The sequence below is a fragment of the Puntigrus tetrazona genome, chromosome 19 (assembly GCF_018831695.1).
Source record: "Puntigrus tetrazona isolate hp1 chromosome 19, ASM1883169v1, whole genome shotgun sequence".
Lineage (NCBI taxonomy): Eukaryota > Metazoa > Chordata > Actinopteri > Cypriniformes > Cyprinidae > Puntigrus > Puntigrus tetrazona.
This window is the reverse complement of record NC_056717.1, coordinates 6,478,062-6,494,209: the sequence shown is the minus strand read 5'-3', so window position 1 is coordinate 6,494,209 and position 16,148 is coordinate 6,478,062. Positions and strand designations below refer to the sequence as shown.

Here is a 16,148-nt window from a genome sequence, read left to right as displayed (position 1 = left end):
GCCGTTCACATTGGAAAGTGGCATCGTGCATTCATGTGTATGCCACTTTGGTACGTAGCACCTACCTACTGATCACTGCAGATCACACAGAAATAGCGTTTGGCTGCATGAGAAGCCTACACAGTGTTAGGCGGGTGCTTTTAATGTGGCTGACCGGTGTATGTGAAGCCTTTAGTCAAACAGTGCTACGCATTATAATAACGTATGTGATCGGTATATTAACGTGAGATTCCGGGCCTTCCTGAGGGCGTACGACAAGGTAAGCGTGTTAGATTAATTGCATGACCGTGGGCCAGTTTGCCGAGGCGTCCTTTGTCACGAGGTTCATATTTCACCTCTTTTAAACCTGTCGGCCACCGAAGCTCTTGGAATTGTGTGACACAAAAATGCAAGAGTCGGTAGTTAGTTGGGGCCTCAGCATGTCTCATGTTATATTTCTCATGTCTCGCTGTATCCGTTTGCAAATGATTTATTTCACTGGAGGTCCATCCTGAAATCGCAGCGCCTCCACGTGGTTATCTGCCGGAAAGGGATCGTCGCGTTAGCAAAGATTAAAGACTTTTTGACTCTCCTAAGACCTTAAACTCACAAGCAATATAAATTAAAAATGACAAAATCGATAAATAATCAAACTAAGAAATTAAATACAAACAGTCATTTTCTCTTTACTTATTTCATTTACCAGTGGTTGAAACTTATGTGCATTTGTAGACAGATCAGTCCGCATCATTTATTTATTTATTAGTATTAACCGTGTTTAACGAAAATGTAAACAGTTTCACTAATACGCAAGAGCGTTGTAGAGTAAACAAATCGGCTTTTGTGAACGGTAGATGTTGTCCAGATGGGACTTTTATTTTGAAAACCGTCTTTCTGATTCGAAATTTCCTGTTAACTTTTCTTACTTCATTTCATTCTACGGTTTTTAGCTGTAATTGTTTTCAAACACACGGAACACGACAGAAACTACATAGTAGGAATGACCGAGATTAGACGCATAAAGACAGCAGGCTTGTGTAAGCGAGGTCGGCGCGGGGGCTTTAGTTCGGCGTTTTCGCTCGCGCAGTAATGTGGATGGAGCTGGATTGATCACCAGACATAAATGCGATAAGTTCGTGTGCTTTTTTAGGATCATTGATTTCCCCTCGCCAAACCGCTCAAGTAAGTCCGTGTCGTTTATCAGATCCGTGAGGTGTTTGTTTCGTATCGAGGGCGGTGTGTTAAACGGTCTGTCTGAAACAAAAGGCGCTACAGTGAGAGCTAGCCTTACTTTAGCTTAACGCTGATGTAAACAAGCCATGACAACGATCACGCGAAACTCGAACGATGGACAGTGGCGCCTCTTATTTCTTCTAAATGTGAATATGTGGCGCTATGAGAATATTCACGGACGTATTGTTCGTGTATTTTACGCTAATATGCAATTTACATAAACATAAACAACTGACATATTCCCTTATGTTTTTTTTTTACTGTTCGGAAATGCTTTCGGTTATAAAGAATGATAAGCTCCATTATATATGCACGTGTAGATATCAGTTGTTTGCATTAATATATTTTGTTTTCGTTTTAGCTGTAGTGAAGTCATGGATGTGGATGTGGTGAGTTTTCGTTTGCCTGGGCACGGAGACACCGCCCTGAGTAACATGAACTTCCTGCGGACGCAGCAGCACTTCTGTGATGTCACCATTGTGGCGGGAGGCCGGCGCATGTTCAGGGGTCACAAGGTCGTGCTGGCCGCTTGCTCTGCCTTTCTCAGGGACCAGTTTCTCCTGAACCCCTCATCGGAGCTACAGGTGAGCTGCTTCTCATGCCATCGGGGCGACTAAGTCTGTTTTATTGGATGAAATCTAATAAAATAGTGTCACTAACTCCCTGAAGACATAACATTAAACTTCACGTTTTGTTATCGCCTCTTGAAATCTGTAAATATAATAAACTGTAGCACTTCGTAAGATAATAATAAGTCGTCTTATTTGCACAGTGTAGTTGTGCATCCCAAGCAAGTCTGGAATTCCATTCTCTCTCTCCGCCGGTCCATTCAAGGACACTCCCTTTTCTGAATATAAAATGTCCAGAAAGGCTTTGTTTCGGTACAGAACCTTTTTTAGAGCCGACGTCACGGCACTAGCTGGAGGCAAAACAATGGCGACGATTCGAGGCAGCCAGTTAAAAGCCCCAAACAGGTTCAGCTATATAAGGAGCTAAAAATATTATCCTGTTGTGATGTTCAGTGACAGAATCTGCATAATACAGGCTCCAGTTTTACATTTTTTTTTGTTTACCTGCTGCCACTGGCAGACCAAAGATTAATGACAGCTGTGGTTAAACACGATCAAACGAGCGGACTGGACAGAAACATCATAATGCTTTCATTTGCAGCGCACTTTACTTATCAGAAAAGGATAAATATAGTCTTTTTTGTTTTCTGCTCATTTGTATATTTCTTATGCCTCTCATGACATTGTCGTGTATGAAATAAGGTTTGTGTTCAACAAACTGATGATTTATCAGGTTAATCATCTGTAATTGTATATATGTTGCTGTAAAAGATTGTGGCTTTAAGAACTTTGTACAAAAAGAAAATTCTAAAGGAGCATTTTGTGGAGTTTTATTTGTAGAAAATATGGTTACATTACGTGCAGTAAATTTACTAAGTAAGGTACTGTAATGTCACTGTAAACCTTCATCATTTATAGGCTTTATTAAAATTACTATTTGGCATGATAATACATCAGTAACATACGCCCATCCATAACATATGTGTGTATATATGTGTGTGTATGTATATATATATAATTTTTTTTTTTTGTATTTTGGCCCAGATCACATATCTGTGAAAATAGTTGCCTGTTGAAATTGAAATCTATACAAAATATATATATCTTTATGACTAGATAAATAGGTTAGGTTGTTGTTAGAACCGTCATTTTGCAAAGCTATAAGAATTATGTTTTGCACAAAGAAAACAAACGTAAGGGGATTGATGGCATCCCATTCTCCGCCATTACTTAGCGTATCACAACACTGCTGACATAGAACTTGAGTAATTAATGACAGAATTTTTATTTTTGGGTGTACTAACCCTATAATCAGTGTCATAAGTTTAGGCAAGGGGACCATTTAGGAAACTTGTTTGAAATTGATCATTATTATGCATTTTTATTAATTTTGTCATCATTTTTTTAATCAAAATGTCCCAGTTCAGTCTTTTTATGAAACGACAGACTTCTCTCTGGTGACAACTGGTTCACAACTTGATTGAAAACTCATACGTGGCTCTGTCTCCGTCCAATCAGTGGTCAACATATAAGGCCAAGGCCCCATCCTATGTTTTTCTTTCTTTAATAATCACTTCAGCTTTTGAATATCATTTGTTTCTTTGATTGTAAACAAATACTTTGCCTATCCAGCAGGTGTCAATGTTGCACAGCTCAGCGGTGGTATGTGAGCTCCTCCAGTCCTGTTATACAGGGATGCTGCAGTTCAGTGCCAAAGAGATTGTCAACTACCTGACTGCAGCCAGCTACCTGCAGATGGAGCATGTGGTGGAGAAGTGCAGAGGAGCCCTGAGCCAGTACATGCAGCCCCGGAGTCGCAGCCCCATTGTGAGTATCCCAACCTCACACACTCGTCAGACATGATCTGCAGTGATGTTGCATTGTGGTCTATGGAGCGGCGTAAAATGTACACATGGAGTAGACTAGCTCCCTTGGTCAAAACTGAGGGGTCAAGGGTCTGTTCATCTAAACCTCCCTCATTCACTTCATAAAATGGAAAAATTATCAAAATAGTTGTGGGGATTCCCTGAGGGGAAGTCTTTGTGAGCATGTGTCTGAAAGCTAAGTGGAACGCAGAGCCTTTGCAATCTGTTGACCCTGATTAGCTTGTTCAGTTGTGTTTGATTAGGGTTGAAGCAAAACACTGCAGGACTTCGGGGAAACAAAACTGCCCACCCCTAGTCTAAGCAGTTTTTTGACTTGCGTGAACAAGAGTATTTGCAAATAGTGGGAGGTGGAAATGCATTTTGCAGATAAGTCCTGTATGAGCATTCAAAAAACATGTGATTTTGTTGCACATCATCTGAAATGTTGTTATAGGCATTCTGAAGTGCCCGAGCAAAGTCTGTCATCAAAGTACTCCCAAAGCGGTCTGCTGTGACTGCGTTTCCCAGCAGCTGACAATCACCTCTGAAAGCAACCTCTCCAACATTACATTTGAGAATTAATATCTTGAGTGGCTTCTTCTACTTCTTAGTGCCATTTAGTGTCAGTTTATTTATCAGGAAGTGACGATTTAGTTCTCTCTGATTTGTTGGATGGAAATGGTGCTTATTTGCAAACAGTTTGTGCAGTGTTCCAAATTTGTGCATAAACTTGCTATTGTGAAGAAACGACAAGCTGAGAGCTCGTATACTGAGAGGAGTCCTCCTTAGCTGAATTAGCTGGTTTTCAAAAGCTTAGTGTCATAGTACAAAAAAAGAATAGTAGACAACACTGTAAAACACCTTTAAGGGGTCCATGTCATATGATCAGAAATCTGCCTTCCATTGTCTTAGGCCATACTATTTTGTTTGTGTGTAAATGTAAAAAAATTAATTTGCAACGCCAACTCCAGGCAGCTTAAACAAGACCTAGTCCTATCTAAATGAAGGTGGAATATCCAAAGCAGCTCGCTGCACTCGCAATTAAATATTTCAAATCGGCTACATGATCTGAAATGAACTGCCCCATCAATGTTTCTAATGCTCAAATGGCATTTGAAAAGTTTTTTTTGTTTTTGCTAGACGATGCGCATTGCATAGCTCCAATGCGCATCAGCCAGTCTAGTCTCAGGTTTCTATGGGAACCAGTGCTTTTAATGGCCGCTGCAGTGATGCAATTACTTTACCAGTCAATGATTGGCTCTTTCATGTAGAAGGTGGAACTATCCCATCATATTTCGTGTTGCACTTTCCTGCACTATTGCGTGCAGATGATGATTGATAGAATATTTATTTTTGGTTAAACTGCCTGTAAAAAGCAAAACATTTAGTTTAACTATACAATTCTTACATCATGTTTGTCCTTCTCTCTCTGTTTCTTCCATTAATTATTCAGACTGTGAAATCAGAAGACCCTCAGTCTATGCCAGTGATTGTCAGTGGAAGTACCCATTCATTGGGATCCATTTCATCCCCTTCTGATACTGCGTCACTGCATCCTCACAGTTCAGGGAAGGAGCTCCAGGCTACCGATGCCGAACTCTCCAACTTCCCTCACAAAGATGACAGTGATTTGACAATACACCATGTAAATATCTGTCGGATTTGTTGCATATGCTAACAGTGCCAAAAGATGGTTGCTATATTACTTTTTATTGCTGGCAGTGCTAAATCAAAGAGGGCCATATCAGCACTTATTTTGGTAGTTGTGGTTTGCTAATTTATGTTTTCCCCATAACAGGTTAAAGGATCGGATGCATCTGGTCATTTCGAGGGAGAGGACGGGCCTGAGAGTGATGTCTTTCAGGTGCAGATCAACGATGAACATCAGGACCAAGAGAAGCTCTCTGGTGCTGAGGAGGAAGACAGAGAAGCTGTTGTTGTGTTGGATGACCACAGTCAGCTGGACGCAGGAATAGAGGAGGCCAATATGGATGGTCGAGCCAAAAGCAATGGCTTCAGAGGGACGGGTCGCATGTGGAGACGACGGCACGGAGAGTCGAGGGGAGGCAGAGGAAGAGGCTTTAAACACCGGAAACGATACACTTTCAAGGATCGTAAGCTTTTGGGTAACTATCAGGAGGCTTGGCGCTTCCCAACCCCTGATGAGATCATGGGCAATTTTGGAGCAGACTTTGGAGCCGATTACCTGTCTAATCAGCATCTCGCAGACGGTACCGTCCGCATTGAGTACAGGCCTGGAGAGGGACAAGGAGAAGAGATTGGCTCCGATGGAGGTCCTGCACACTTTGGTGTGGGAGCTTCCAGCGGGGAAGATGGAATGGGAGTCGGGACACATACAAATGAACACGGAGCTGCTGACGAGTCCGTGGCGGTGGTGGGATCCACGTCCTGCGTAGCGGGACCAGTAGTGTGCGAGCAGTGCGGACTAGCATTTTCCTCAACACAGGACTTAGCCATGCATTCCCTGTCAACACACCGGCTGTATGTGTGTCCGTGCTGCGGGAAGCACTTCAGCCACTCCAGTAACCTCAACCGTCACATGATCGTCCACCGCGGAGTATCCAAGCTCCACTGCTGCCCCCTGTGCCACAAGACCTTCACTCAGAAGTCAACACTGTGCGACCACATGAACCTGCATAGTGGAGAGCGCCCACATGTGTGCGCATACTGCCACGTCAGCTTTGCCCACAAGCCTGCTTTACGCCGCCATCTGAAGGAGCAACACGGAAGAACCACGGCCCAAAATTATCTGGAAATGCAGCGAAATAACGAGGGCGGTGCTGGGGAAGGGGTGTAGATCACATTTCACATGCGTTAATTAAATCAGAATGAACCCTATTTACTTTATTAATACACATTTCTAGGTTTATTGTGCACAGTATCAATGCACATTAGGTGAAAATGTACGTCTCTGTAATCAGTATGTAATAACCGTATCGTCGCTTCAAAATGATTCAGATTTGTCATTGTGCAGGCCGAACGCTGCTAAAGCAGTTTGAGCCTGGAGAGAATGAATGACTCCACACTCCCATAGCAACATCCAATAAGGGAAATTATATAATTTACTCACCCTTGTGTCATTTCAAACTTCTGACTTTTTTTCTGTGAAATGCAAAACAAGACATGAAGAGGTCGTTTGTAAAAAAACGGAAAAGATACCAGTTTAAAAAAACTGAACGGCTTGCATTATTCACCAGTTACAGTACAGTCTGAACCCGAAACACGTTTTGTCAAAAAAAAGCCGGTATTGCGAGTTCATGTTTTACTGCAGAAGCCAACAAGTGCCTTTTGTTGTTTTTTTAACAGAAGCCGAGAAGTCCATTTTAGCGAATGTATTCAGGTCAGGTGACCAGGGATCTATCACTTTAAAAAGATATGCTAGCCGGAAGGAGCTTCGTCAATACCGACTAAAAGTAAACGAGAATGGATAACGTTAATAAACCGTTATGACTTTTTAAAGTCTGTGTGAAATCAAAACTGGCCATATTTATTAGCTAGCGCACATTGCTGTTTTCTTTGTAAACGATGTATCTGTGCAGGTCAATCCACAAAGAAAAGTTTGTTTGCCTTCGTAATTAATCTAAATTTAAACACCTCATAGTAAGGATGTAAAATGGATCGCAAATTTAAAATAAAAGCTGAAACTGCGGCAGTGGTGAGGAAATGGCTGTTCCCCGAACTACACGTAATCCCAAGTAAACAGTCTTTAAAAAAAACTTCAGTCTGTGATACAACGTTTGTCAGGCATCTACATTGTTATCCGAGGAGATTACAAAGATTAAACAAGTATTTTTGGTCAACTGGCTTTTGCCAAAAACAGCTGTAGGAGTCATCTGCCTTTGCTATAAAACAAACTTTAATTTTGTGAGTTATTTGTATTTGTTTGAGTTATTATTAATAATCAAAACAACCCAACTGCAGTTTGATAGATATGACTTGGAATGCTTGTTTGAATTTTTCAAGTGTGTATGCTCTTCATCTGGCTCAGCCGGTATAGATGTGGTTTCCTTTTCCACTGTGTGTCTGGCAATAGAGATCCTAATACAGATGTCAATCTTTGGCCTGGTAATGCAAGTGTTTACATGCGGTATAAGAGAGATACAGAGGAAGACCAGTTATCTCCTTTCACACAATCAGACAGTGACCCAAGCTGAGCTGCGACGTCACGACACTCATTCTGCCAACACGGTTCAGCCCAAGTGGAAAACTAACCAGAACCGTTCTTGCTGTTCTTAGAAGCGTTCAACCTGGCCGTGGAAAAGAGGTCAATGATGTTGTTCAACCCTCAATGTTCTTCAAAACATCTGCATTTGTAAAGATACCGGTTTTCAATCTGTATACCACATAAGAGCACAGATGCTTCCGTTTTCTGTATTTCTTTACAGGTTTGAAGTCTTTGGCTACAAGCGAGCGGACAATAGTGGACGCCGTGTGGAGGTCTAGCCTATCTGTGGCTTTTAGGAGTGATACATGTTAATACAAACGAAACAAAGTATGTTCATGAATTAGTACTGTGGCGTGATGAGGAAAGAAAACGTGTTTGTCATTTTTGTTGTAGTGCAACTTTAGTGTCCGTATGTTACTAATTCAACAAAGCCGTATTAAAAAGATTTGTCCCAGTTGTAATTTTATCGCTGTGAATTCATATTTCATTGCCGAGGCAGTTGAACTGCATGTGCTAAACTGGGGGTCAGGCTGGAGATCTGCCTCAAAAGAGGAGGGCTGAAAGTGAGCAAAATGCATGATGGGGAAAAAAAGTCTATTCTACACTACATGCTGCTGTTATCTTAGCTATTTCTTGTCTGGTCTAACCTCCAAAATTGAATTTGTTCACTATCGTTTAAAGGTTAATTAAGTGGTTTAAGGTTTTCTAACTTTATTAAAATTAATATAAAAAAACAGTGTAGATGCCTATAAAAGTGACATTCCTGTAAATCCCATCATGTGTTTATATCTTATTTTTTTCATTTTTACAGGTTACAGTATTTTAACACTATTCAGTAACATTCAGCATTGATCCTAAAAGCTACAGAAACTGAATACATTTAACATCTCACAGTCAATTTCCCAAGTAAAACATTCAAAGGAATACCTGTTCTAGCAGTTATTTGCAAACTAAATCATATCAGTTGAGAGAATTTGTCCTCACCTCTATGAGTATGACTCTTCTTGACTCAATGACAAACAATATTTTGATGGTAACGGCATGCAGAAGTCAGTTTCCTGATTCCTCTGGGTAAATGAATCGGCGACACGTCCATGTGTACCTGAAGCGGCACAAGCTCACTTTCATTCAAATGCAGTCGCTGCCATTTTAGTCTATCAATTGTGAAAATTATCTCAAGAGCTTCAGTGAGAATATAAAATAATATTTTTTTCAGTTGTCTTATGTCGTATTCATTAACATTCAGGTTTAAAAAGCTCAACATCTTGATCACTTCGTGTTTGTTTTGATGATAAGCCGAGGTAATGACAGGCTGTACATTAAACTTATTTAACTGCACACAGAGGGCCTATGCTCTTTTGGACAAACTTAAATGAACTTTGTGACATTATTATAAATTGTAACGCATGTAAACGTTCTTGTGCAGTAAAAAATACATAGTGTTGTGAAAAGAATCGACAACTTGTCAGTAAGACTTACTTTTGATGCACCTGAACCCACCATGTTCCTCTTCAGGACTAGCAGCAGACAGCAGCAAATAAACATTAATGAACACCAGAAGGCATGCTCTTTCAAAGATGGAAATACACACAATTTTAACTAACTCAGGTCCACCAAGGTCTGTCGGACAAAATGGCGGCGGATACTGACACGTGACGAGAGCTTTAGAAACGCTGCTTTATAAAACTTCAACATTTTGTGAATGAAGGAGTCAGGAGCACGCAAAAATCTTGCGATTTCAGCAAAGGAGGCTTCATTACACATACTGACAAAACATTTATAAATGTCAATGATTTGCCTCTAGATGGCAATAATATCCGTGAACCCGTGAATCAAACCGAGATCGCCCTTCAGCGGCGAACCGAACCAGGGCTTTATCAGTTTTATCAATTTGGTTATGAATTACTCTTACCATAAAACATTTTGCAATCGTTTTAAAAGCGGTTTTTCTGCATGTTTTAGTCTTTTAGAGTCTTTTTGTCGCATCTACCCACTTTTGACCAGCCGGCATCACTTCACAAGTAAATCTCTGCCTGGACGTCAAGATATGAATCAAGGGACTTTCTATTAATAAGAATGTATTACTATTTTTTATTTTTTATTTATTTATTTTTATTTATTTTATTTTTTTTACTATTTTTACCTCACAAACGATTTTCCGAGCACCTCCGCCATTGCGGTTGCCATGCCAACCAGAGACGCTTTCAATTTATTAAATGATTTCTCCGGTAGATGGTGCAAATGGGAAAATACACTCGTCCAAAACAAACATGTTTCCCACGAGCCCCCCTTCTGCCGCTTTAAATCCCTCGGGGTCCCAAAGCCGAGAATTAAAACCACCGCTTTATTGTTGTCCAAAGAGGGCTTTTATTCTGAAACTCGCCTTTTGTATTCAGTGTTTCTTGGTAAGTTTCGTGACTTCCCTTCGTTCCGCGAACCTTAGGCGTGATTGTTTTAAAACACACGGAGCACAATAGAAAATATATAACGTTAATAATAATGACCGAAATCAGAGACATGTCCATAACGAGATGAGTGCGAGTGTTTAGTTTAGTGCTTTCGCTCGTGCAGCCGATGGAGATTAATATCCAGATTAATATCATAAACCTGTGTTTTGTGTGATTATGCGTGTCTCTTCACTAACAGTTCAGTCACTGCAGATCAATGGAGTGCATTGAAACAGTCTGTCTGAAACAAAAGATGCTACAGGGCCAGCTACTTTAGCTTAACACTGATGTAAACAATAACGCCGACGTCTTTACGCGATGAAGAACTGTGATTTATTCTAATTATAAACATATAGTCGAGGTTAAACGTTTGTGCACACACATTTCAGAATTTGCTAAATGTTAATAACAAAAACGAGAGGGATCATAACATTTGTGCTCAATAATATAATTAAAAATTAAAGAAAATGTATGCTCAATTCTCAGTACTGTGTGTTGTTATTGATCCACGGCTGTTTTGATCTTTTATTGTAGTTGCTCATGAGTCTCTTGTTTGTCCTGGGCTGTTTCTCAGCGGCATTGGTGGCAATGGCTATAAGATCTGCAGGCTTTCGATGCTTTTGGAAAATCAGCCTTGAGCAGTTAAACAGCCCACTGTTCATGAATACTGTATTCTCCAGGTGCTGCATATTGTATGGATTTCAGCGTCTTCTGTACATTGAAGGTCTTCCCAGCAGCGACTGTATGGTTTTGAGATCTAGAGCTGCAAGGAGTCATTGATGCTCAAGAGCTAGGGGTGTGTAAACTTTCATTTACATTACAAACTACTGTAGTAACAGTAAACTGATCGTCTTTAAGCGTAGACTGGGTTTTCTTGTGGCCATTTATATGAATCATTTACTATTTATTAATATTTTTGGTCTTTTTTTGTAGTACACTTTAGTGAAGTCATGGATGTGGATGTGGTGAGTTTTCGTTTGCCTGGGCACGGAGACACCGCCCTGAGTAACATGAACTTCCTGCGGACGCAGCAGCACTTCTGTGATGTCACCATTGTGGCGGGAGGCCGGCGCATGTTCAGGGGTCACAAGGTCGTGCTGGCCGCTTGCTCTGTTTTTCTCAGGGACCAGTTTCTCATGAACCCCTCATCGGAGCTACAGGTGAAGCCAGTTGTTAAGTTTTTGTGAAATCTTCTGTATGATTAGTTACTTTGGTGAATCTTTTTTTTTTTTTATTTGTAAGGTAGCATCAAATAGCATCTGAAGTAATAGTTTTTGCCGCTCATCAGTTTTTGTGTCATTCATTTCCTTACCTTAAAATCATGCAAAAATGTTGATATACATTTTCTTTTGAACTGTTTTAAATATCCTTATTTTCTTTTAAATGTGTAAGACATGGCCTGGTAGCACTTGGTGTTATATATATATGTGTGTATACCTTTGGTATTTGTTGTTTGAATTTATGCAGTTCTGTTTGGTCTGGCTTTTAAAAATCCATATACAAGTCCTTCTCAAAAAATTAGCATATTGTGATAAAGTTCATTATTTTCTGTAACGTACTGATAAACATTAGACTTTCATATATTTTAGATTCAGTACACACAACTGAAGTATTTCAAGCCTTTTATGGTTTTAATATTGATGATTTTGGCATACAGCTCATGAAAATCCAAAATTCCCCATCTCAAAAAAAAAAAAAAAACCCTTCAAATTATTATGTTCAGTTATGCACTCAATACTTTGTCGGGAATCCTTTTGCAGAAATGACTGCTTCAATGGCATGGAGGCAATCCGGCTGTGGCACTGCTGAGGTGTTATGGAGGCCCAGGATGCGTCGATAGCGCCTTAAGCTCATCCAGAGTGTTGGGTCTTGCGTCTCTCAACTCTCTCTTCACAATATCCCACAGATTCTCTATGGGGTTCAGGTCAGGAGAGTTGAGCACAGTAATGCCATGGTCAGTAAACCATTTACCAGTGGTTTTGGCACTGTGAGCAGGTGCCAGGTCGTGCTGGAAAGTGAAATAATCTCCATAAAGCTTTTCAGCAGATGGAAGCACGAAGCTACTGATAGCTAGCTGCATTGACCCAGCCCTTGATGAAACACAGTGGACCAACACCAGCAGCTGACATGACACCCCAGACCATCACTGACTGTGGGTACTTGACACTGGACTGCAGGCATTTTGGCATTTCCCTCTCCCCAGTCTTCCTCCAGACTCTGGCACCATGATTTCCAAATGACATGCAAAATTTGCTTTCATCCGAAAAAAAGTACTTTGGACCACTGAGCAACAGTCCAGTGCTGCTTCTCTGTAGCCCAGGTCAGGCGCTTCTGCCGCCGTTTCTGGTTCAAAAGTGGCTTGACCTGGGCAATGCGGCACCTGTAGCCCATTTCCTGCACACGCCTGTACACGGTGGCTCTGGATGTTTCTACTCCAGACTCAGTCCACTGCTTCCGCAGGTCCTCCAAGGTCTGGAATCGGTCCTTCTCCACAATCTTCCTCAGGGTCCGGTCACCTCTTCTCGTTGTGCAGCATTTTCTGCCACATTTTTTCCTTCCCACAGACGTGCCTTGATACAGCACTCTGGGAACAGCCTAGTCATTCAGATATTTCTTTGTGTCTTACCCTCTTGCTTGAGGGTGTCAATGATGGCCTTCTGGACAGCAGTCAGGTCAGCAGTCTTACCCATGATTGCGGTTTTGAGTAATGAACCAGGCTGGGAGTTTTTAAAAGCCTCAGGAATCTTTTGCAGGTGTTTAGAGCTAATTAGTTGATTCAGATGATTAGGTTAATAGCTCGTTTAGAGATCCTTTTCATGATCTGCTAATTTTTTGAGTTAGGAATTTTGGGTTTTCATGAGCTGTATGCCAAAATCATCAATATTAAAACAATAAAAGGCTTGAACTACTTCAGTTGTGTGTAATGAATCTAAAATATATGAAAGTCTAATGTTTATCAGTACATTACAGAAAATAATGAACTTTATCACAATATGCAAATTTTTTTGAGAAGGACCTGTATATATATAAAACAGTAACCGTTTTGATCCTGTCAACAAATGCTCTCTGTATCCAGCAGGTGTCAATGTTGCACAGCTCAGCGGTGGTATGTGAGCTCCTCCAGTCCTGTTATACAGGGATGCTGCAGTTCAGTGCCAAAGAGATTGTCAACTACCTGACTGCAGCCAGCTACCTGCAGATGGAGCATGTGGTGGAGAAGTGCAGAGGAGCCCTGAGCCAGTACATGCAGCCCCGGAGCTGCAGCCCACTTGTGAACATCTCAACCTCAAACAAGTCTATTCAGACTATGAAATCGGAAGACTATTCGTCTATGCCAGTGATTGTCAGTGTAAGTACTAATTGATTGGGATCTCTCCAACATCCAACATATATTGCACTTGGTGTCAGATGCCATTTTTCAATTTCTATATTCTATATTTCTAAATCGGTGTATGACATCAGTTGCTTGTTTTAGAAATCCTGGCCAGGACCAGCACCCTAGATAAGTTTTAAGACAAGATTTACATTTATGAAGGCTGTCACTGTTTAGTGTATTGGGGGAAGAAAAAGTCAAAGGCAAGGGACCGCAAAACTAAAAGTTCTCGCTCTAGTGGAGCTTAAACGTAAGAGAAGAAAAGAGCTTGTGTTTGGAAAACGGGTAGAGCTGGGTGTCACTGACGTAGGAGTGAAAATGGAATTCATATTTAATGAAAATATGGCCAAGAGGGAAGTAAATAAACGCTAAATAAAAGTGGGCCCAAAACAGAACCCTGAGGGACACCAGTAGTAACTGTAGATCAGGGGTGTCTAAACTACAGGCCAAATGGACTATTCTAAGGACCTGGTGATGGAGGGGGAAACATGTTTTCTATCATGCACAAAATCTTATCGCCAAGAAGGATTAGATCAGCTCTTAGCATGGGAGTTGGTTTGGTTAACTAAAATATGTTTTTATCACAACAGGTCAGAGGATCAGATGCATCTGGTCAATTCGAGGAAGGGGACGGGCCTGAGGATGACATAATTCAGGTGCAGATCTATGATGAACATCAGGACCAAGAGAAGCTCTCTGGTGCTGAGGAGGAAGACAGAGAAGCTGTTGTTGTGTTGGATGACCACAGTCAGCTGGACGCAGGAATAGAGGAGGCCAATATGGATGGTCGAGCCAAAGGAAACGGCATCAGAGGGACGGGTCGCATGTGGAGACGACGGCACGGAGAGCACAGGGGAAGAGGCTTTAAACACCGGAAACGATACGTATTCAAAGACCGCAAGCTTATGGGTAACTATCAGGATTATCAGGAGCACCTTCCAACACAAGATGAGACAATGGGTAATTTTGGAGAAGACTTTCAGGCAGATTTTAAGTCCAATCAGAATCTCACAGATCGTTCTGTCTTTGCTGAGTACAGGCCTGGAGAGGGACAAGGAGAAGAGATTGGCTCCGATGGAGGTCCTGCACACTTTGGTGTGGGAGCTTCCAGCGGGGAAGATGGAATGGGAGTCGGGACACATACAAATGAACACGGAGCTGCTGACGAGTCCGTGGCGGTGGTGGGATCCACGTCCTGCGTAGCGGGACCAGTAGTGTGCGAGCAGTGCGGACTAGCCCTTTGCTCATTGCAGGACTTAGCCATGCATTCCCTGTCAACACACCGGCTGTATGTGTGTCCGTGCTGCGGGAAGCACTTCAGTCACTTTAATATCCTCAACCGTCACATGATCGTCCACCGCGGAGTATCCAAGCTCCACTGCTGCCCCCTGTGCCACAAGACCTTCACTCAGAAGTCAACACTATATGACCACATAAATGTGCACAGTGGGGAGCGGCCATATGTATGTGCATACTGCCAAGTCAGCTTTGCCCACAGGTCTGCTCTGCGTCGTCACCTGATGGAGCAACACGGAAAAACCATGCCCCAAAACCACATGGAGATGCAGCAAAACAATGACGGTGGTGTTGGGCTAGGGTTTAAATCACATCTGAATAGGTAAAGTAGGTGTTATAATGAAAATTATCCTTTTTTTCATTATATACGTTTATATTTGTATTTTGCACAGCCATGAAAATGTCTTTGAAATGGATAATTACTATGCATTTGAACTCTACAGCCTGGAGTGAATGAATGACTGATTATACAGTTAAATAGCTTGCCTAAAAAGTTTATTCTGTCGTGATTTGTCCACCCTAATGTTATGATAAAACCTTTGACTTTCTCCTCTGACTTCTCTGAACACAGAATAATATAATTTAACTGTTTTTGTCCAAACAATAAAAAAATAGAGTCCAAACTATAGTGGCTCTACTGCTATGTATAAAGGTACCTGTTGAGAATTACTGCATGCTACACCTCTGTCAGTGCCTTCGGTCCAGCTGTGGTTTTTCATAGATATTTTGCCCCATTAAAGGGATAGTTCACCCAAAAATTACTCACCGTCATGTCATTCCAAACCCTTTGTTCATCTTCTGAACACAAATTAAGACATTTTTGGTGGAATAAGAGCTTTCTGACCCTGCATAGAAAATAATAGTAACTACTACATTCAAAGCCCAGAAAGGTAGTAAAAACTAGTGCAAACTAGTATATAAATCACCTGTGGAAATGTTCCTAGTGGAAAGCCAACCGGCTGGTGTGAAAATGATTTGCAGGCATTTGCCAAGTTTAGCCAGAATCGTTTTTTCTTGACCTTCTTGGCAGTCTAGGTCTGCTCCTATATCATTAATGCATGTCTTTCCCAGATCTCCTAACCAGACATACTACCTGCTATCACCAAAAAGAAAATCTTCCCCTGAAAATGAGTGACGTTAGTGGATTCTTCCAGTAGATGTGTTGCAAGCCTAAAACGACTCCCTCTTGTGCTCCTTACT

The 16,148-nt window shown here is 41.4% G+C and overlaps 2 protein-coding genes across 4 annotated transcripts; both read left to right on the top strand.

Moving 5' to 3' along the window:
* Positions 1-13: 13 nt before the first annotated feature.
* Positions 14-8,293, top strand: LOC122323303 (zinc finger and BTB domain-containing protein 22-like). 2 transcript variants are annotated; one of them, XM_043217042.1, is made up of 5 exons: positions 14-1,161; positions 1,574-1,796; positions 3,417-3,608; positions 5,100-5,291; positions 5,445-8,293. In XM_043217042.1, exons 2-5 carry the CDS (start codon positions 1,587-1,589, stop codon positions 6,462-6,464), a joined length of 1,614 nt encoding a protein of 537 aa, XP_043072977.1. In that variant the 5' UTR covers positions 14-1,161; positions 1,574-1,586; the 3' UTR covers positions 6,465-8,293. The 2 variants fall into 2 exon arrangements, with proteins under 2 accessions (XP_043072977.1, XP_043072976.1); XM_043217041.1 differs by having other exon boundaries at positions 464-1,161; positions 3,414-3,608.
* Positions 8,294-10,110: 1,817 nt separating this feature from the next.
* LOC122323305 (zinc finger and BTB domain-containing protein 22-like) lies at positions 10,111-15,694 on the top strand. Of its 2 annotated transcripts, XM_043217043.1 has the most exons (5): positions 10,111-10,237; positions 10,960-11,075; positions 11,213-11,439; positions 13,356-13,628; positions 14,243-15,694. In XM_043217043.1, exons 3-5 carry the CDS (start codon positions 11,230-11,232, stop codon positions 15,272-15,274), a joined length of 1,515 nt encoding a protein of 504 aa, XP_043072978.1. In that variant the 5' UTR covers positions 10,111-10,237; positions 10,960-11,075; positions 11,213-11,229; the 3' UTR covers positions 15,275-15,694. The 2 variants fall into 2 exon arrangements, with proteins under 2 accessions (XP_043072978.1, XP_043072979.1); XM_043217044.1 differs by lacking the exon at positions 10,111-10,237 and having other exon boundaries at positions 10,252-11,075; positions 13,359-13,628.
* The last annotated feature ends 454 nt before the right edge of the window (positions 15,695-16,148 follow it).

What these genes read in the sequence shown, in the direction of transcription:
- LOC122323303 (XM_043217041.1), top strand. Translation starts at nt 1,587, where the DNA reads ATGGATGTGGATGTGGTGAGTTTTCGTTTGCCTGGGCACGGAGACACC. An exon ending in ACCCCTCATCGGAGCTACAG is followed by an intron (nt 1,797 to 3,413) that starts GTGAGCTGCTTC and finishes TTGCCTATCCAG; the next exon opens with CAGGTGTCAATGTTGCACAG. An exon ending in GTGATTTGACAATACACCAT is followed by an intron (nt 5,292 to 5,444) that starts GTAAATATCTGT and finishes TCCCCATAACAG; the next exon opens with GTTAAAGGATCGGATGCATC.
- LOC122323305 (XM_043217043.1), top strand. Translation starts at nt 11,230, where the DNA reads ATGGATGTGGATGTGGTGAGTTTTCGTTTGCCTGGGCACGGAGACACC. An exon ending in ACCCCTCATCGGAGCTACAG is followed by an intron (nt 11,440 to 13,355) that starts GTGAAGCCAGTT and finishes CTCTGTATCCAG; the next exon opens with CAGGTGTCAATGTTGCACAG. An exon ending in CTATGCCAGTGATTGTCAGT is followed by an intron (nt 13,629 to 14,242) that starts GTAAGTACTAAT and finishes TTATCACAACAG; the next exon opens with GTCAGAGGATCAGATGCATC.